This window comes from Chenopodium quinoa, unplaced genomic scaffold, assembly GCF_001683475.1.
Source record: "Chenopodium quinoa cultivar QQ74 unplaced genomic scaffold, ASM168347v1, whole genome shotgun sequence".
NCBI classification, from domain to species: domain Eukaryota; kingdom Viridiplantae; phylum Streptophyta; class Magnoliopsida; order Caryophyllales; family Amaranthaceae; genus Chenopodium; species Chenopodium quinoa.
This window is the reverse complement of record NW_018745024.1, coordinates 2,757,237-2,779,859: the sequence shown is the minus strand read 5'-3', so window position 1 is coordinate 2,779,859 and position 22,623 is coordinate 2,757,237. Positions and strand designations below refer to the sequence as shown.

The following is a 22,623-nucleotide window of genomic DNA, read 5'->3' as shown; positions in this document are numbered from 1 at the left end:
GTGGAGACTGGAGAGAACTATATAGGAACTTTGTCATCCATAGTATTCCATACATGTACGCATGAGTACCTTGCTGGTATTGAACGCCTTCAATGCTATATTTTCCGACCAATATCTTTAACAATGAAGTTTCTCAAGTAGTAAAGACTACTTGCCTAGTTAAACGAAGGGCGCCCCAGTTGATCTATTTGATGGACAAAATACGTAGATCTAATGGTGGTGTCATATGCTGAATCATATAAAACTTATGAGTATAATACATAAACCTAACGGAAATTTGATTTATTATGAGTATATAGCCAACTTATGATTTATTATACTCATGCCGAATCATATAGAACTAAAGTATAATGAGAGGCATTTCAAACGGCTAACAATGAGCCTCATTTGGGGTGTCTAACAGGCTAATAGGGGTGAGAATGTCATTTCGTTGCAAAATTAGACAGTTATCAAATGGTACCAGTGGAATTTCAATGATGCAAAATACACTCTCAGTAGTAATGGTTTCCACAATTTTTTCTCTATTTTGCAGGTTAATTTATATCTGACAAGAAAGAGTGAGACTCACACCACCTTTTTTCACTTATCCTATCTCTCTTCTTTGTACCTTTTTTCACTTTTCCTATATCTCTCTTCTTTGTACCTTTTTTCACTTATTGTGTGGCTCACAAGTCACAACCCTTCATTTGCACTTCCTCGTTGTATGAAGGCTAGCATTACTTGACTCTGTATACACAAGCTTCCTTCTCCTTCCCCAATCTCCACCCATCTTCCACTGACACCACCATTTTCAACATCAAAGTCTTCATGTCCATCTTCCACCATCATCTTCTTTGTCTCCATCCTCCACTAACATCACTACCATCTTTGGCTGCTTAACGAAAACCCTATGAAAAATGAGTTGAATGTCTCAAATGGGTAGGACTGCCGTAGGGGTGACCATGTCTTCTATTGAAGCTGCCATTGATCTTGATTTTCTCCATCTCTATTGTTGCTTTACACTCCCAAGTAACATTTGTTCACATCCATTTACTTAACAAGCATATGTGGCAACTTGTCTAACTCAATCTATCGAATTTATAGCAATACCCCCTTAAGAATTCATGACAATGTCGGTTTTACACTGTTGAAATCTGTCATATGGAAATCAAATACTACCTCTGTGCAACGATTTGACATAAAGCAGCGAGGGAAAATATCTAATCATTGCACATAACCTGTAACGGAGGTAGTAGATCAACTTGTATGATATAAAATAAAAGAACGATTAGAGGTCAAACAAAGACTGAGGATTGATGATACAGTTCCATCTTAGACTCCTGCCTTGCAAATTTTATTAGTAATTATTGTTATAGACAAGCTAATAAAGAGATGAACTGCAGAGTGAAACACCGACATCAATGCCTTTCTTCTATTTTTCAGTTTGTATTCCTTCACTAAACTCTAGGGTATGCTTATTTCCAGATTGAAAAGAGAAGAAAAGATGAAGTATGCACTTGACACTCAAATTACATTTATTTACACAAATGTGCAAATATTATTGGTAAAATCTACACTATGATACAAATATAAGTAGTGGGAGATTTGGGTAGAGTTGACACCCCAGGTACCACAGCTTACCAGGGTGCTTCTAATAGAGAGACATCTAGATAAATACTCGCATTTTGCAACCAAACTTAGTATCACACTCTATCCCACTGTGTTAGTATCACAGCTTACCAGGGTGCTTCTAATAGAAAGACATCTAGATAAATATATGCTCTTTTGCTTGTCGATCAAATGGATCTTCACCAATGTATAAATCCAGTACTGATTGACAAAGAAGTTTGCTCTCAATGCTCCCCACCTCATCTCCGTTAACTGCAAAAGTTCAAACATATATTTATGCAAGTACAAACTAAATATCTAACTTAGCAATCATACTTTTATGCAATATCAGTGTAACTACTCACTTTGAGGAAGTTCAATTACTCACTTTGTTTCTTTTTATTTGTTACATTTTGACTTGTACGGTCTCCAATGCACATCTTTGACCACAAACATGTTCAATAGGATATGTAAAAAATAGATATTTTAAAATTTAATTTCAATACAAATCTAACAATATTCTAATTGATATGGTTTTGATCTTTATAAATCTTGTAGTCAAAGTTTTTAAAGTTGACCACACGTCAAAACGTAACAAATAAAAAGAAACACAGAGAGTGGTATTTAACCATTTCACAACATGCTTATTGGACAGATGAAATAACATACGTAGTAAAAAAAAAAAAAAAACCATTCTCTTTCCTTAAATGTATATAGCCCCTCTCATATTCAGTTCCATTACTTCCATATAGGAGTAATGGCTTCTTAAATAAACTTGCTACGCAAAATATTTATACTGAGAGAGAGAGAGCTTACTTTTTGTGCGAAGCACATGACCATGCTCCCTGGACAACTCTATAACAGAACCCTTTGGTATTTTCATTTCATCTTTGAACTGAGAAGTAAATCTGCAATGAACCATATGTTAGCTCAATCATGCTCAATTGATAATGCGTTCCTTACAATATAGAAAGTCTCTGCTCCATTTTGGTCCTTGTTTATAATTTACTTCCTCTATTCCATTTTAGATGACAAATTCAATTTAGGCTTGGACATTGAGTTGATTAAAAAGGAATATGCGTCGACTAAAAAAAAACTTCCCAAAAAGGAATACGTGTCAAAAAAAAAAAAAGGTAGTATAATGTTCTTGGCCATTGAGTTACTAATTATTTTTATAAACTTCTTCAGAATCTACCAAGAGTACCAACTATGTGCTCCAATATAAACATAATAATCTACAAGGGCGATTAAGTACTCATAACCCTATCAGTTGGACCATGACTCTGTGAGGTGTAATAAACGCACATGCCCTACCATCAAAGCCACTTAAAACTCTGCTTCCATGATGGTCAAAAGTAAAAACCTTCTGGTTGACAAATGCTTTATCCATAGCATATATAAATTACCCTACTGCTCAATGGATTTCAAAAGGTTTACAGCATTTATTGACCAGAGATAATCTCCTTTGAAAATTGTACAATTATTTTTACTTTAACACTCTTAAATAAATAGCACTTTGAATTAACTGTCCTCCAAGAAAGTTGACTTGTATAGTTATATATGAAGTACTTACTCTATTTCTTTATAGTAACACACCATTTTGGCACGGCGGTTTAATAAAGACATTAGAGTATTAGACTAAATTAAATAATCTTAACATTGATTTTAAAAAGAAAGAGTTAAATTGTTATGGTTTAAATTTTTTAGATTAATCCATCTGCTTACCTTCTCTATTCCCTTCCTTAAATAAAACGCTAAGAAGGTGTATTGCAATTATAAAGAAACGGAAGAGGTACATAAATAAGAAAGCACAAAAAGTAAGCAAGATTTATGTATGGCATAGAATAACTAACTACCAAGTCTTGCAGCTAAAGTTAAGATGTCCTCATCCAGTCATCCACCCAAATTTCCTTGTGCAACAACTTAGGGTTAGATGAATGGATGCACAAGGAGCTGTAATGAGCCAGTACCAGATTGCACCATTGATCACAGGATGATGGTGCACCCAACTTTCCTTGCACAACAATTTGTAGTAAGGTGCAGAAGGGCAGAGTTGTAATGTACCAATACTAGATGGAAGTATGGCACCATGGCCTACGAGTTAGTGGTGCTGTGCACTGATTAAGTAGGATGGCAGTGAAACAATGTGAGGTTGAGGTATAGCATGGGAGGAGGAAAGCAGAAGGAATGAATTTGATTCACACGTAAAATTCAATCAGAAAATGTCCTTTATAGTTCACAATGAGAGTCTCTAAATTTTTTTGGAAAGTTTTGTTCAAGTTGTTAAGAGTTAGAATTACATACATTACAAAGTTAATACAAAGTAAAAGATTTTCCAAAGTTAAATCTGAAAATTTTGACAAAGATTCACCAAAATGTCCCATTATACTCTTTAGAATAGTCCTCAATTTTGACTTATTATTCTGAATACATAGGAGCTTTCCATAATGCTACAGCTACTCAGCAATTGACTTGTTAGAATGCTGCCGCAATTTTGTGCAGCATCAAAATGGTTGTTTATCATACTAAAAAAAAAATGAAATATGAAGAAGTGAACTTTTATGAAGAGCGGGACAGGCAGCAGAAAGAAAAAAAGGAATGGATGAATAAAGTTGAGTGATTAGCCCAATTATAAAGAGCAATTGAAAATGGTGAAACTATAAGAGTATATGACTTCAAACAAATTGTTATACATAGTAAAAATTGATTGGTGGAATAAGGCAAATAGTCACAAAAAATAATGTTATAAGGTACAGAGTAAACAGTATTGTTTGAATTTATAGTCCCAAACAGAAGTTTATGCCTAAACATCAGGTAGTAAGCATAAAAATTGACATAAATTAAAGCTGGCAAATCTAAGGTATGATTAGAAGATGGAAAGAGTGCTCTAGAGCCTCTGAATTGTAGAAGCTTCAAAAGCATACCAAACACATTGTAATAGATTTTGAAATTGACTAACTGAGTTACCTGTGAAGCAATTCTTTGTTATCATCCACCCCAAACTTCTGAAGTCTGCTTCCAACCGACTCTTCAAAAGCACTCTGCACAGATCGTATGCTCAATCTAGAATATACTATTTGTAGCCTCACAGTCAAATTTACATCACTTTCCAGCAGATCTTCAGTGAAACCCTTATTGTCTTTCAGATCAGAAGCAGAATATTCCCCGTACTTATCCTTCAGATTCTTCTGCACATCATCTTCATCAGCATATAAACCTGTCCATAACAAAAAAATAAAAAGAAAAAAAATTAAATTAAATTAAAATTTAAATATTAAAAATATCATGTAGCCAATTTCACTGATTACTTCCACTCTTGATTACCTGTGCAACTGTACAGATTTGACCATCTTTGTTAAAAAATTCAGGAAGAAATCAGTTTGACATACATGTATGTTTACATCAGATGGTGATGCTACGGAATACAATAAGGCTATTGCCGCTATTCCAATGTCTTTTAACAGTCATGCACAACGATTAAGGGATTGTAAGATTATTGTATCGAAATATAAAGATCATTACCAATATTTCAGTAGAGGAGGTCTATGTTTATATCTGGGATTGATCAATCTCACACACATGAATCGTAAAATTGTTCACTGTTCATGTGTGTGAGATTGATCAATCTCGGATATAAACAAAGACTTTCTCTAATTCAATAGGATTTTAAAGTAAAAGTAATGTTGCAGCATAGAGTATTTAATAGAACTTTGTCTTGGAGTAGGCATCATTCTTGGTCAGATAGCACTTTGGCTGTTGAAGAACACAAAGGTAAGGCCTTAATGGAACACCAAGATCCATAACAAGACCCTGGAACCATGTACCTCTTTTATACCTTCATAATCTGCTCTAGTTGTAGATAATGCAACCTAAGGTACCAAGATGCCTTCCAACAGAACACGAAATGAAGATATAATTGGAGAGTGATCTTCAACGGTCAAGATAGCCTCCATAGCCAAAATCAAAGAAGCCAACATAACCAGAAGTTAATAAGGTATGTCAAAGTCTAGCCCCAAATTTGTAGTTTCTTAAAGGACAAAAGGTTCTATTTAATACTTCCTCTGTATCAAATTAGTTGCTCCATTCACTTTTCACAACATCTAGGATTCAAATTTGACCATACATGAATGCAAAAATTATAAAAAAAAGTTAATATATTGAAAGTACATGTTAAGATAAATCTAACAATTTCCCATATGATAATACCTTGTGTAATTTCTTATATCGTAGTGCATAAATTTTAGTCAAATTGATATTCTTTATATTTAAAAAGTCAAATGGAGCGAAAAATTTGAGATTGAGAGAGTAGCATTAAAATGCTCTATTCCAGGATTATTGTGCATATAACAGCTCACTATGCTTATAGAAAATGCAAGATTAGACTAGAACAGACTATGCCATAAATAAGACTATCAATCGCACTATCTTATTGGGTGATTAAACACTAATCTATGGAAAAGATGCATCTTTGCTGTACAAAATTCTATATCTCAAACTCCTCAATGAATGATGAGTTGAGATTAAAGTTGTAGATTAATCACTCACATTTAAATTAAGCGCCCTCCTTTGGTAGCTCAACAATATAAGGAGCATTGGAATGCTCTTAAATGAACCTTTGTCATTTAAACTACAAATCTGGGATTACTATTGGCACTTACTGTTATTCAGCCCAAAATATGTTAGTATGTTATTACATTTGTAACTTTGTAAGAGGATATGTTTAGGTGGAAGAGGCTTCTCCACTTTTCTTGGCATACGTTTTTCCTTCTCATCCTCTACACCCTATATAAGATGTTGGGAAATTTTATGAGGCATCCGAGAATCCAACTACTTGAGAACACAAAAGTGTGCTCTTTCTCCATAAACAATTCATTGAGAGCTCCTTTATGAGTTGATATACAATCATTGTGAGTGATGTATTTTACTCGCCTTATAAATTTGGGATTTTTGTATCATAATAATTTTCATGTAGTGAATATTTTGGCAGCTGAAATTCGTGGGATTTTTACTTAAGGTTTTTCCTCATGTTAATTGTTGAGCATCCTTTATTGCTTTATTGCCTTTATTTTCTAGTTAATTTGTCGAATGACTAAGTTTTCGTAATGCTCAATACCTCAACACATAATTCAGCACAATATCTTAAAATTCCATAACTTTTTCCAAAGAAAGAAAGGCATCTTCTTTCGTTGCACCCAATTCTAAAGCTTTTTCCAAAGAAAGAAAGGCATCTTTTTATTTTTTATTGCACCCTCAATTAATCATAAAATGTTCCCAACTTAGAAAAACTAATCTACTACCTTAATCATAATTTAGTAAGAAATTAAAATTAACCCACTAAATCAAACAATCAAGAATCAATCATAAATTAAAATTTAACAATGGGGTTTCAAAAATCATAAATAGTAACTAGTAATGATAATTGAACAAAATCACACAAAACCCATCAACAAAATCACACAAAAATCATAAAAATTAACCAGCAAAATCAAAGAAAACAGTTTTAAGAAGTATACCAAAAGCATAAACATCAATGTTCTTAAGCCCAAACAAACTCTTCCTCCTCAATCCAATACCCAGCAATGTCTGTGAATCCTTAACAATGGAAGGAAACAAAACCCCGGTTTTAGGTTCAGTGACATCAGGAGGGGTGACGTCAGAGGAGAGAGAAAGACAACCCCATAAAGGAGAAGAGGAAGAAGGAGCATTTGGGGTAAAGGGAAGATGGGTGAGTAAGAAATCAAGTGTATTTTGAATAATTGGGTGTTTGTCAAAATTTTGAGTGATAGCAATGCCGGCACAAGCGCCGGCAATGGAGGCGCCTGCGGCAGTGAGAAGGCGGAGGGAAGTGGCGGAGGAGGCGGAGGATTTGGGATTGAATGGCGGAGGGAACGATGAGAAGGGGAAGCGCAATGATCCCATTATTGTTGGGTGTAAATACTAGGAGTAGTACTTCCTTTGTTGTCAATTGAATTGTACGACTTTGTGAAAGCATAACCAATTCTCACTTAAATGCATTACTGTCGAAACGGTTTAACAGTTCGGGTTCGATTCGGTTTAAAATCAGTTCGGTATCAAATTGGGTCGGTTTGAAATCGGTTTAAGTGTCTCGCGGGTTGGTTTCAATTCGGTTTAAATAATTATCGATTCGATTCAGTTTTGGTTTATTCTTGAGCGGTTTTAATTCGGTTCGGGTTGTAAACAGTCCGGGTAGTAAACGGTTCGGTGCAGACGGGTCGTGGTTTGTTAACGGTTTGGTGTAAACGGTTATTATCCTGGTTCAAACAGTTTCGGGTTGGAAACGGTTTCAGGTTAGAAACAGTTCGGTTCTTTTTCGGTTCAGTTTATAACTGGTTCGATTCTTCTACGGTTTAACATTATTCGGATCGATTCTATTTCGAGTTTACTAAATTACGGTTCGAGTCGGTTTTCGGTTTCAAAAAATCGATTGTTTATCGAGTCGTTTGGATTCGGACAATTAAATGGTTTTGGTTTGAATTTTGATAGTACTTGCTAACCTTTTGTTGGTTAGCAAGTTTTATATTAAGTCGAGTCTTCATCATTTCTTAAATAGACATCATATTATATACAAATTCTCATTAATTTTATATACATATCATGTTTTGTTTCATGTTTAGCCATACCGATCTTACTAATTTGTAGCCAATTCGTTTATAAGTGGTCTGGTTCATAAAACAATTCGGTTTGCAAGCGGTTCGGTTAATAAACGATTCGGTTTATATACAGTTCGGTGCAAACAGGTTGCGGGTTGTTAACGGTTCGGTGTAAGCGATTTTTATCTCGGTTCAAACGGTTTCGGGTTAGAAACAGTTCGAATCTTTTTCGGCTCGGTTTGATTACAGTTCGGTTTAGAACTGGTTCGGTTCATTAACGGGTTCGGTTCTTATACGGTGTAACGTAATTCGGATCAGTTCGGTTTCGGGTTCATTCACATACGGTTCGGGTCGGTTTTCGATTTCAAAAAAACGGTTTTTAATCGGTTTGGTTCTCATTTGGGTCGTTTTTTTCAGGCAGTTAAACGGTTTCGGTTTGAAATTTGACAGCACTACTTAAATGCATTTTAAATTTAGGCCGTATTCTCTTTACTTTATTACTTGTACGAAGTATTAGGGATGACAGGTACGGTAGGTATAATTTCACAAATTTGACGTTGTATTTATGTTAGTCGGGGCGGTTATGGTCATGACCTTGGTGAGTTGTAGAGCGATATGGATATAAAAAGTCACGTCTGTCATGGGAAGTGAGTAGGTGATGGATTTGAAATCATACGTGTCCCATATCTAACTTGTACACTCTTCAATCTTCATAGCATCTGTTTGTCTTGTATGATGTCCACAACAATTTACATCTCTATTAACTATTATTAAAACAAAACATTGCTGACATCATCACTATCCACATGTCACACTCATAATAAAAATTTTCCCGCCTAAATGCAGGCATGATGTCATTTTTTTTAAGAGTTATCATATTTAACAATTTTAAAATTTGAAACATAGAAGTTTTTACATTACAACTACAGCCTATTAATTCATCTTATAAAAAAAATAAAATAATTGAAAATAGCACTCTAATAAATGGTCTCCTACATTAAAATATATATTAGACCACGTTGAACAGGTATTATATCATGATTTTGATGAAAATTTAAAATTTTAAAATTACAAATATTTTTGTACAAGATAGTTGTTGACCTTAAGTTTTGATGATGACACAAGGAACCTAAGCAAACCACAGGTGTTTTAACTTTTGTCTATTAGCTTTGATTTATTGACAAGTGTATATATGCAACGAAGTTCTAGAGTCAGAATGGAGCATGAAACAAGGTCTAAGGATAGGCTATGGATGAACAAAGAAGACAATCAGAAGTCAAGTTCCTCTAGTGAGGAACTGAAGCTCCAGAGTCGAAGCTTCACAGTGTCTCAAGGAGTCTAATGTATTTTATCTTTATTTTAGGCTTCTTGTATTTATGTTAAGTACATTGTCAATTGATAAGATTTAAGTGGATTTAATTTTATTTGATAAAGATTTTATTTTCCATATTTTAACTTGTTTTAATCTAATTTCGAAAAATATCTTTTTGTGTTAAAATATCTTGTTAGTTAAAAAGATTTTCTGTTTTGATTCTATCCTATCATTTCGGAAAATCTGAGTTGGAAAATACTCTTTTAAAAACGATTGTTTTACTTGATCAAGGAAGTTGAGAGAAAATAGGAAGCAGTAAAACCACTTCCTTATAAAGTGTTTAGCTTGCTGCCCAAGTACCCACGAACTGCACTTCCTAGTTTTAAGGAAGTTGTGGCTTAGTGGGAGTTGAGGAAAACGGTAGTGTTTTAACTTCCCTTTTCTAGTATAAATAGGATTGGTTTTTTGTTGGGAAAATACACTTGAGCATTACAGTCTTTTAGCTTTTAAAAAGAGTCATAATCCACTTGAGTTCTTGAGTGTCTTTGTACTTAGCAATTTAGAGTTTAATCTTTGAGTTGTATTGGGTTAGAGTTTGGGGAAACTCTAAGAGTGTTTTATTGCTTTGAGTGAAGCAAGGAGAAAGAGAGAGTTTGAGAGTTCGACTGATTGAGGGATCAGTTGAAGGGAGCTTAAGTTCATAGAGGAACTTGTGTTTAGAGTCTTAATTTGTAATAGGTTGTTTGCCCTATTATTATTAAGGGTTGAGTTTAAAATCCCTTGTGGTCGTGGTTTTTCTTCTTGATTAGGGCCAAGAAGTTTTCCACGTAAAATCTCTCTTTGCACTTTTAGTTTTTATTCGAGTTCCTTTATAAATTCCGCAAAAATTACCCTAGTTCCTCTACAATACAATTCACCCCCTCTTGTATTGTTCATTCGAGTCAACAATTGGTATCAGAGCCTGTTCCTCGAAGAAATCAGGAAATCCTGATGAGTTAAGTTCCTGGAAGCAACATGAACAATCACGAGAAACTGAAAGAAGGTTACTCTATGCAGCGTCCTCCTATGTTCAATGGGAAGTTCTACACCTATTGGAAGAACAGGATGTAAATTTTTATCAAAGCTGACAACTACCAAGTTTAGAGATATATTGAAGTTGGTGAAAATGAGGTAGTACCTAAACCCATGTCTGAGTTTGATAAGGAAGACTTTGAAAAAATGGAAATTAATGCACTTGCTATTAAATTACTTCACTGTGGCCTTGGTTCCCCTGTGCACAATCGTGTTATGGGCTGTAAAAATGCTAAAGAAATTTGGGATTTACTACAAGTAACACATGAAGGAACTAACGAAGTGAAACGCTCTAAAATTGATCTGCTTATGTCCAAATATGAACGTTTTGAAATGCAATCTAGAAAAACTATCCAGGAAATGTTAACAAGGTTTACTAACATTACTAATGAGCTTGTTTCTCTTGGAAAGCAAATACCTATTGATGAGCAGGTCAGGAAAGTTTTAAGGAGCCTCCCTCAAGATAAAAGATGGAGAGCCAAGGTGACTTCCTTACAAGAAACTAAGGACTTCACGAAATTCAACATTGAGCAACTTGCTGGTTCCCTCATGACTCATGAGTTGCACTTAGGAACAAGCAATAGTGAAGGGAACAAAGGAAAAGGCTCATCTCTCAAAGCTGGTGATCAAGAAGAATCTGAGGTGGATGAAGAAGAGGCGGATATGTTGGTGAGAAGGTTCAAAAGAATGTTTAATCAAAATAATAGAACAAGGAGCTTCACCAAAAAGTCCTCTAACTCAAAAGCTGATTCCAGATGTCACAAATGTGGGTCCCTAGATCACTTCATTTGTTAATGCCCTTTGTGGGAAACTGAGAAAGGAAAAGGGAAGGCTAAGGAACAGAACAAGAGCAACAAAACTCCTTACAACAAAGCAGACATTAGAAAGGCTATGATTGCTGCTTGGGGAGATTCTAAGAGTGATGATGAGGAGGAACAATGAAGAAGAAACAACCAATCTATGTCTAATGGCCAAACGTGATGAAAAGGCCTACAATGATGAACTAGCTAAAGAGGTACGTGTTGATCCCAATCATCTTAGAACTTTTCCTAAAGAAGTACTTATTGATTTCATTTTAGAAATGGAAGATAACTGGATAATTGATATTAAAAAGCTTAATGAATGTGAAAAAGCTCTTAAAGTCTGCAAGGAACACAGTACCTGGATTGAGAACCAGCGTACTGATGTTTAAGGTAGATTCTTTGATCTTTTTGATAAGAATCTTCTTCTAAAAGAAATGAATGAAAAACTCAAGTATGAAAATATTATGGTTAATGTAGAACTGACTCAATACAAGCTTGCCAGTACTGACTTTAAATCGTCAAGTTCCTCTTCTGAATCATTACCTAAATTTAATGAAGATTTTGAAAAATTAAAACACGATCTTGATGAGTTAAGAATTGAAAATGCAAATTTAGAAAAGGAACTTGCAATCAGAAAAGAAAGAAGCACTGGTATGCTTGGTATACCTAAATGGATTGAGAATGCTCAAACCAAAAAAACTGAAGGACTCGGGTACATTCGATCTAAGCATAAAGGTAAAAAGAAATATGTTGATTTACCTAGCTATAAAGTTTGTTCCTTTTGTGGGAAAACAGGTCACTTAGTGGATACTTGTTATAAGAAGGAACAATCTGTTAGTAAGAATGTTAAGAAAGTTTGGGTTAGAAAATCTGATATTGCTTCAACGTCCAAGGAACCCAAGGAAACCTGGGTTCCTGAAACTAATCAATGAGTTCTTTTGCAGGTCCTAATGAGGGGGAACAACACGTGGTACCTCGATAGCGGTTGTTCAAAGCATATGACAGGAGACAAATCAAAATTCCTCTCACTTGAGACCTATTCTGGAGGAACTGTGACCTTTGGAGACAACAAGAAAGGAGAAGTTATTGCAAAAGGAAAAGTTGGAAGGTCAAGTTCCCATTCAATTGAAAATGTACTTTTGGTCAAGGATTTAATGCACAATTTGCTAAGCATATCACAATTTTGTGACAAAGGAAACTCTGTAAGTTTTACTTTTAATTCATGCAACATCATTAATGAAAAAACAGGAAGGGTTGTTCTTGAAGGAACTAGAAAAGGGAACACTTATATTGTGGATCTTAATTCTGTCCCAAGGAACAACCTTACATGCCTGAGTGCCATTAATGATGATCCTTTGTTATGGCATAAACATTTTGGAAATGCTAGTTTCTCACTCATGGATAAACTTAGAGCAAGGAACTTGGTTATAGGGCTTCCCTCAGTCAAGTTCCTCATACAACATATCTGTGATGCATGTGTGAGAGGCAAGCAAGTCAGGTCATCTTTTAAAAGCAAAAACATGGTGAGCACCACAAAGCCATTGGAACTCATTCACATGTATTTGTGTGGTCCCATGCGTGTTCAAAGTAGAAGTGGAAAGAAATATGTTCTAGTTATTATTGATGATTTTTCTAGATTTATTACTTGGGTGATTTTTCTGTCTAGCAAGGATGAAACCTTTGATGAATTTGTGTCATTCGCCAAGAAAGTGCAGAAAACTAGTGGAAATCAAATTATCCACATTCGGTCAGATCATGGAACTGAGTTCGAAAATACAAGATTTGATGAGGTCTGCAAAGAGAATGGCATGGATAATAACTTCTCAGCCCCAAGAACCCCTCAACAAAATGGGGTTGTGGAAAGGAAGAACAGGACCCTAGAAGACATGGTAAGAACAATGCTCATAGCTAGTGGACTTCCAAGGAACTTCTGGGCTGAAGCTATCAATACTGCTTGCTATATTATAAATCGAGTTATGATGAGACCAATCATTAATAAAACTCCATATGAACTGTTTAAGGGAAGAAAACCCAATATTTCTCACTTTAGAGCTTTTGGATGCAGGTGCTTTGTCCATAATAATGGAAAAAGGAACATAGGAAAATTTGATGAAAGAAGTGATGAAGCTGTGTTCCTTGGCTATACATCAAATAGCAAGGCTTACAGAGTTTACAATAAAAATACTATGTGTGTCGAAGAAATCATTCATGTGATATTTGATGAATCTAATATGTTTATGAATGTGCAGGAACAAGACTCTAATGATTATGAAATTGGAATGGTAAGAGACAGGGAGGATGATGAAGAGGAAACTAGTCATCCCAAGGAAAAACAAGTTGAACCTGAACAAGGTCATCAAGAAAATGCTGAAGTTCCTCCACCTGAAATTCAGGAGGAACAAGGTCATGAAGAAACAGGCAACGTAGAGGAACCAGAGGAAGCAGAAGAAGAAGTTCCTCAAATAGGAGTTCCTGCCAGAGAGTTTCATCCAAAGCCCTTCAAATATCAAGGCTCTCACCCTACTGACCTCATCATAAGTGACATTGGCAGAGGAACTCAAACCAGATCACAGATGAGGAACTTCTGTGCCTTGCAAGCCTTTCTATCCATAATTGAGCCAAGAAATCATGAAGAAGCTCTCAAAGATGCTGACTGGATAATTGCCATGCAAGATGAACTCAATGAATTTGAAAGGAACAAGGTCTGGCATCTTGAAGAGAAACCCAAAAATAAAAAGGTAATAGGGCTCAAGTGGGTTTTCAGAAACAAGCTGGATGAGTATGGAACTATTGCGAGGAACAAGGCCAGACTTGTTGTGAAAGACTATAATCAGCAAGATGGTATTGATTTTGGAGAAACTTTTGCTCCTGTTGCTAGATTAGAAGCTATAAGAATGTTAATTGCTTTTGCTTCATTTATGGGTTTTAAATTATACCAAATGGATGTTAAGTGTGCTTTCTTAAATGGTTTTCTTGAGGAAAATGTTTTTGTGGAACAGCCACCTGGTTTTGAAAATCCCCAATTTCCTAATCATGTCTTTAAGCTTGATAAAGCTCTTTATGGGCTGAAGCAGGCACCTAGAGCCTAGTATGAAAGGCTCTCCAAGTTCCTTCTTCAAAATGATTTTAAAAGAGAAAAAATTGATAAAACTTTGTTTTTGAAATCTGAAGGAACCGACTTATTAGTTGTTCAAATATATGTTGATGATATTATCTTTGGAGCAACTAATGAAATCTTGTGCAAGTATTTTGTTGATTTAATGAGTGGTGAATTTGAAATGAGTATGATGGGATTTCAAAAGATCCAGTTCATCATTCTCGTGTGAAGCATATTCATATAAGGCATCATTTTTTTAAGGATAATGTTGAAAAAGGCTTAATTAAATTGGATTTTTGTGATACTGAAAATCAAATTGCTGACATTCTTACTAAGCCTTTGAGCAGGGATAAATTTTAAAAGATGCGCATGGAACTTGGTATGATACAATTGAATTAAGAAGACCTAAAGTTCCCCCCAAAGGTATAAGTCAACTATGTATGCAATGTATGTCTTACACAATCTGAATATGTGAAAACATAGTCCTAAGCATTAGAATGTATGGCATTGCATATGGGATTGTGGCTGTATGTGAAGAAATCAAATTGCATTAGGCATGTCTATGTTATAACAAACTATGTTGATTTGTTCCTAGTTCCTCCGAAATTTTCTATCAGATTTTGTTTTATCCTTTTATGAATTAATTAGCTAGTCAGTTAATTAATTTTATCCTTTTGTAAATCTTATCCTTCTATTCTGATTTTGAATTATTTTCAAGTATTTATCCTTAAAATTCAAATCAAATTTTTATTTAAATACCCAAGGCTCTTCGAATTCAATTCAAAGCTTCTGATCAAAGACTATCTTCACTTAACCTAGACCCTTCATGTCAAATCACATTAAATTTTAATCTGACCAAGTAAAAAGTATTTGTGTCATCCTTCATCAATCGACACCTACCCCATTCAATTAACCTTCTACACCATTCCACCGACCTAATTCACCTCTCTAAATTCCACCACTATATAATGAAAACCACTGTTCCTCACCACCTCACTCCGTAAAATACACACTCATCTTTAGTGACACCTCTCCAATTCCCATGGAAATCTCACCCAAAATTCAAACCTCACCTCAAAAGGAATCACCCATGGACATAAAGACTGAAACCTCAGTCAAAGCCGCTGTTGAAAACCCCCAAAATAAACCCATGGCCCACAGTGATTCGAAAAAGAGAAAGATCGAGGTTGAAGAAGAATTGGACTATGAGGAACTTGGTGAACCAATTCAGGGGGAAAAATCGAAGTCAGCTGCTGTCAAAAGGCTTGAAGCCAGCTCTGAACGATTCATTCCTGGGTTTTGTATAAACCTAAAGTGGTGCGAGTCGAGTAAGTACTCTGAACTTCTTGATATTCTTGAAGCACAAAATTGGATTAAGCTGTTTAGTGAATGTTATGACAATGTGATTGCTCATGCTCCTCTAAAGGAATTTTTTGCGAATTTTAGGAATGTGAATGGTGTGTGTGTTAGCAAAGTTAAAAACAAGAAAATTAGTTTTGATGCTGATGATTTAGCTGTGTTTGGAACTCCTAATGAGGGGTTTGATGAGTATTTTAAAGGAGAAACTGAATTGAGTGTTGATAATGTTCCTATTGAAAAAATTGTTGAATCAATTGGGGGTAAAGCTTCCAAAGTTCGAAACAACCATAATCTGTTTTCACTTATTCAAAAGTTGCTATTTATTTTTGTTCACCTATTCAAAAGTCTTGCCAATCATTTGAAGGTTGGATATGCAAATTTGATTATTACTCTTCTTGAAAGCTGTGGAATTTCCATGACAAACTATGAATACCTTAAGCTTAAAACTAACCATTATGTCCAACCCAAAACTCTTGAAGCTTAAAACCTAACTGTTGTTGAAGGAACTACTCAATTCCTTTCCAAATCCGATTCTAAGCCTAAACAGGATAAGAGTAGTTTGAAGAAAAAGGAAGATGAAGAGTTGGATAAGTGGTTGGAGGAAGAGGACAGTGAGGGAGAAGGAGAACAAAAAAATAAAGAGGTGATTGTGATGTCAAACAAAAAGGGTACTCAAAGCTCTGGGAAGAGAAAGAGTACTAGGTTGGCAATTAGGCCAAAAGGGAAGGACAAGGCTGAGTCTGATGCAGTTGTTGATCTGAGTGAGGAGAGAAACAGTGCACCAGGGATTATTGAAGAGAAAGCTGGTTCTCAGGGGGAAGAGGGCATACTTCAAACCTCTGTTGAATAATCATTTCCTATAAGTTCAGGTTTTGCTGCCTTCAGCACAGTGAGTTCCACCTTGGAATTTAAAGCTCTCAAGGAGACAGTACAAAAGCTAGTTGATGTCCAACCAGGTCTAGTTTAGAGGATTGAAGCTCTTTAGAAGGTAGTGTCAGACTTGGTGACAGCTTCCACAGAGCTCACCTCAGCAATGCAACAGAGCACATCAACTCTCTCTCAGGGGCAGGCTGATCTTTTGAAGAAACTGGAGGACTTGGTCATTGAAGAGGTGCCAGTGAATGATGCTGAAGAAGAGACCCAGTCCTCCGCCCCTAAAGCTTGATATCTTTATTTCTGTCTTAGCTCTAAAACTTTCTATCTTTGAACTTGGTCCGGATTAAAATTGTTTTATTTTGCTTCTTTTGGTCTGTAAATAATTAAACAGGGTATTTTCTTTTGTTTTGATTTTCTGGAGGAACATCAGTTTGTTTATATAGATGTTGCTTGCTTGCTTTATGACTATTTGCATACTATTTATGCCTATATGTGCTTTGTTCTATGATTTGGACACAAACCATTATAATGGTGCTGTGTTTAGATATATATGTGCATTAATTTTGATGAAATCCAAAAGGGGGGAAAAGAAAGGCAAACTCAATTGTTGACAAGCTCTCCATCCATCTAAATAGAGGTATATTTTCTTTTCAGTTCCTTGTTTAAAATTGTCTAGTTCATTTAATTTTTTTTTACTGATTGTCTTCTATTTATTTTAAGTGAGTTTTCTTAGGTTTGTCATTCATCAAAAAGGGGGAATATTGTTGACCTTAAGTTTTGATGATGACACAAGGAACCTAAGCAAACCGTAGGTGTTTTAACTTTTGTCTATTAGCTTTGATTTATTGACAGGTGTATATATGCAACGAAGTTCTAGAGTCTGAATGGAGCATGAAACAAGGTCTAAGGATAGGCTATGGATGAACAAAGAAGACAATCAGAAGTCAAGTTCCTCTAGTGAGGAACTGAAGCTCCAGAGTCGAAGCTTCACAGTGTCTCAAGGAGTCTAATGTATTTTATCTTTATTTTAGGCTTCTTGTATTTATGTTAAGTACATTGTCAATTGATAGGATTTAAGTGGATTTAATTTTATTTGATAAAGATTTTATTTTCCATATTTTAACTTGTTTTAATCTAATTTCGAAAAATATCTTTTTGAGTTAAAATATCTTGTTAGTTAAAAAGATTTTCTGTTTTGATTCTATCCTATTATTTTGAAAAATCTGAGTTGGAAAATACTCTTTTAAAAACGACTATTTTACATGGTCAAGGAAGTTGAGAGAAAATAGGAAGCAGTAAAACCACTTCCTTATAAAGTGTTTAGCTTGCTGCCCAAGTACCCACGAACTGCACTTCCTAGTTTTAAGGAAGTTGTGGCTTAGTGGGAGTTAAGGCAAACGACAGTGTTTTAACTTCCCTTTTCTAGTATAAATAGGATTGTTTTTCTGTTGGGAAAATACACTTGAGCATTAAAGTCTTTTAGCTTTTAAAAAGAGTCATAATCCACATGAGTTCTTGAGTGTCTTTGTACTTAGCAATTTAGAGTTTAATCTTTGAGTTGTATTGGGTTAGAGTTTGGGGAAACTCTAAGAGTGTTTTATTGCTTTGAGTGAAGTAAGGAGAAAGAAAGAGTTTGAGAGTTCGACTGATTGAAGGACCAGTTGAAGGGAGCTTAAGTTCATAGAGGGACTTGAGTTTAGAGTCTTAATTTGTAATAGGTTGTTTGCCATACTATTATTAAGGGTTGAGTTTAAAATCCCTTGTGGTCGTGGTTTTTCTTCTTGATTAGGGCCAAGAAGTTTTCCACGTAAAATCTCTCTTTGCACTTTTAGTTTTTATTCGATTTCCTTTATAAATTCCGCAAAAATTACCCTAGTTCCTCTACAATACAATTCACCCCCCTTCTTGTATTGTTCATTCGAGTCAACAATAATTCATATTAATATTTATCCATTTTTTTTAAACATACAAATTTTAAAAATAAATTTTACATAAATTGTGCATCGTACGGGTTCTAACCTAGTATATATATATATATATATATATATATATATATATATATATATAGGACCGGGTTGTAATGAAGACCTATTCTAGAATAGGAACTAGGAACAAATCTGGACCGTCAGATGTAGGAGAAGAGGCACGCGATCTGACGACCCATATTTGTTCAGACAAATTAAATGAAGAATTCAATTCAAGCGCCTTTTCTCTCTCCTCTCTCTCTCTCTTTTTCCGCGATTTTTTCTCTCTTACTCGCCATTTTCAACTGCAAAAACCTTTGAAAACCGCCATAACCGTCAAATCAAGTGCTCAATTTTTCTATAAAATAACAATTTCATATTCTATTGTCTACATTTTTCAATTTCGGAACAAAAATTTTCAAAAATTGACGAATATAAGGTATTTTATCAAAACTTCGAAGTTCATACTATTTTGTTTATTTTTGTTGCAATTTTTTTTACTTATATTTGTGTTTTTTGCTTGATTATGTTGGAATTGAAGTAGCAGAACTTGAATCGGAGAAATTCGAAATTCAATTTTAGTGTTTTCAGTTCGATTTCTTCATAATCAAGTAATATTGCAAATTAGTTCATTTTTGTTCAAATTATGATTAATTTACTTATCGTTTCTGTGAAAATTTGTTGTAATTTAGGTTAAAATCGACATGCATGAGAAAATTATTCAAAGTTTTACTTATATTTGTGTGTGTATGTGTGTGTTTTTTTTTTTCTTGATTATGTTGGAATTGAAGTAGCAGAACTTGAATCGGAGAAATCCGAAGTTCAATTTTAGTGTTTCCAATTCGATTTCTTCATAATCAGATATTATCGCAAATTAGTTCATTTTTGTTCAAATTATGATTAATTTACTTATCGTTTATGTGCAAATTTGTTGTAATTTAGGCTAAAATCGACATGCATGAGAAAATTATTCAAAGTTTTACATAAATTAATATTAGGTTTTTCATAAATTTTGGTATAAAATTATAATAAAGTGTTTTTGAAATAATATTTGAAAAACTTTAGATCTGTTTATATTTATGAACTTAAGTAATTATACTTCAGCTCATACTAATTTAGAATAATTTTGGTTAATTTATGAGTAATTTTTGCATTATCGTTGCTATAGTACTTCTGTTCTACTATTTGAGTGTCTGAAATTTGCTAAAAGTAGATAAAAAATTATTAAAAGTAAATAGAAATTAACTAAAAGTAAATTAAAAGTAGTTGTTTGAGTTTCTATAGTTTTGAGTGCATAATTTTTTAAAAGTAGATAGAAATTTGTTAAAAGTAGATAGAAATTGCCTAAAAGTAAATTGATTAAATGTTACTAAATTACTATGAAATATATAGCTATTGTAGCTTGTGTATAAATCAATAAAATGATGTAACTTTTGTATTATGGCTTGTGTATAACAAATCAAAAATGATGATAATCCTTGCTCATTACATTACGCTATACATTATTCTTGGTCATCTTATATTTGTTTTGAATTGTTCACAGATTTAAATGGCCAAAACTACAAAGAAAAAACCTGCAACAAAACCAGATCCAGCAAAGGATATTGCTGCAGCAAAGAAGGCTGCTGCAAGTAAAAAAGTTACTGCAGTAAAGAAATCTCCTGCAACCAAGAAATCTCATGCGACCAAAATGACTCATAAAGCCAAGAAATTCCTGCAAATACAAAGCAATCTCCAATTAAAGGTATATAATATAAAGTAAATGGAGACTGTTATAAAGTAAATAGAAACACTTATAAAGTAAATCATTTAAAGTAATTAAATCCAAAGTAGATGCCATGTCATCACCCTCAACCACCTTCTGCAAAAAAATTAAATCCCGCCATTAACAGTCTCTCCTTCGAATTAACTTCTCCACCCAAATTTCAGTTTCCTAAATTGGAAAAAATCTAGCTAAATTGAGTTTCCATTTAAAGGAAATACGGTGCGATGGTGGTGGGATAGCTTTCGCAACGCCATTGAAGAAGTGTAGTGAAGCTTTGTTCAGGTAAACCCTAGTTTTGTTAAATTTCGCAAAGATTGTTGATTTATGTGTCTAATTGATCCGATTTACTGAGATTATTGAGAATTATAATTAGTTTGTGGGTGTGTTAGATTTGCATATGGTTAGATTTTCATATTTTTCTGGGTTTTGTTAATTTGTGAATTATAATCAATTTTAATTGTTGTTTGTTATGGTTTACTGTATTCGTTATGTTAGGATTTGTTGTTGATTATTTGTGTGGGTGTGTTAGTAATTGTGAATTATTGTTATAGTTGTTAGGTTGAAATGTGTGAGTATATTTCTCTGAAGTTTTGGCATAGTGGGTACTTCAAGCATGTTAATAATGGTGAATTGGTTTATGAGGGGGGAGAGGTAAACCTAAGCAAATTGACCCAGATTTGTTAAGTTTCTTTGACATAATGGAGTTAGCTAAGGAGTGTTGTAGTTGAGGGAAAAATTGTTGTTGGTCTGTATTACTTGGTTCCTGGGCTAAGTATGACAAATGGACTTAGGAAAGTGCATGATGATGCTGATGTAATGGAGGTAGCTAAGTTGGGTGTGAAGTATAGGTGTGTGGAGCTGTATGTAAAGCATAGAGATGAGTCACCAGAGCTTGAGCCAATTGAGGAAACAGTAGTTGTAAGACACTTCCAACCACTGACACAAGCTTCTCAATCTTCTCCAAAACCATCCAAACTTAAAAAAAAAGAAAATGACACCTAAAAGGGGCCCACCAACTGTGTTGACTCAAGTTAGGGCAAGTCCAAGGACTAAAAAAGAACCTGCCCCACCATTAATTCAAAAAGGGCTGCCCAAAAAAGCATCTTCCAACTCCCTCAAAGAAACAACAGATGCCCCAACTTCCCCCAACCTTACCCATAATTCTTTTAATACTTTAGCTCTAGGTTTTCTGAAACAAACTTCCCCTCCACAAACAACATCACCCAGAAATACAACCAGTCCACCACACACCTCTCAACCTGTTGCTGATGATGAGTATGATTGGCTTGATGACAGGCCAGATAGTCCACTTAGGTTAGATCAGTTGTGTGAAGGTTACTTTAGTGGTGGAAGTGATGATGCAGACTCAACATATAATCCTCTGACAGATAAAGGCAAAGGTGTTTTAGCAGAGTGTAGTGACAAAGGGAAGGGGGCTGTAGAACCCTTTTTTGAAGGAGTATGCACTGAGGATGAGGAGGATGATGTATTTGATTTGGAGTTGGAAAATGAAAATGTCCTCACTGGTTTGGATGGATTAGATGCAGAATTAGGGGATGAGTATAATGAGGCCATTTTGGATGAAAGGGGCAATTTTGATTCTGATATAAGTGATGAGGAATACAGCCAAGCTAGAGAGAGAGTTAAGAGCTGCACCACACAACTAGTACAGGCTGCAGCATAGTTGGCTAAAGAAGCAATTGAGGGAAAGAGCACTGTGGTGCAGGAAGAGCAAGATAATGAGTCTGAGCATGAAAGTGAGTATGAAGATATTGAGGAGGAAGAGAACTCCCCACCTCCAACTGATGATGAAGGGAATGAGGGTTGCAGGACAAAGAGATCTGCTTTGCTAGTTAGCCAAGACACTGACTTTTCACATTTCACCTAGAGAGTTGGTTTGAGGTTTGCAAAAAGAGATGACTTTAGGGAGGCAGTTTCTAAGTATGCTGTATTTCAAGGGAAAAACTTAGTAATTACCAATAGCAACAAGAACAGGGGTCAAAGGATTGAAGCAAGGTGTATTAAGGGCTGTCCATTTAGAGTTTATGGTTCCTGACATACTGGAAAGGCAGCAATTTTGATAAAGAGAGTATGCAATAAGCACACCTGTCAGAGGAACATGAAGAAAAACAGACAGTTGAAGGCCAAATGGGTTGCACAGCAGTTCCTAGAGGTGTT

General features: G+C 34.8%; 1 protein-coding gene across 1 annotated transcript; it reads right to left on the bottom strand.

The window, feature by feature from the left end:
- Positions 1-1,491: 1,491 nt before the first annotated feature.
- LOC110708300 (fatty-acid-binding protein 1-like) lies at positions 1,492-7,561 on the bottom strand. The gene is made up of 4 exons (XM_021886402.1): positions 7,101-7,561; positions 4,555-4,804; positions 2,404-2,495; positions 1,492-1,860 (listed from the first exon to the last, which is right to left on the bottom strand). Exons 1-4 carry the CDS (start codon positions 7,504-7,506, stop codon positions 1,745-1,747), a joined length of 864 nt encoding a protein of 287 aa, XP_021742094.1. The 5' UTR covers positions 7,507-7,561; the 3' UTR covers positions 1,492-1,744.
- Positions 7,562-22,623: the final 15,062 nt, after the last annotated feature.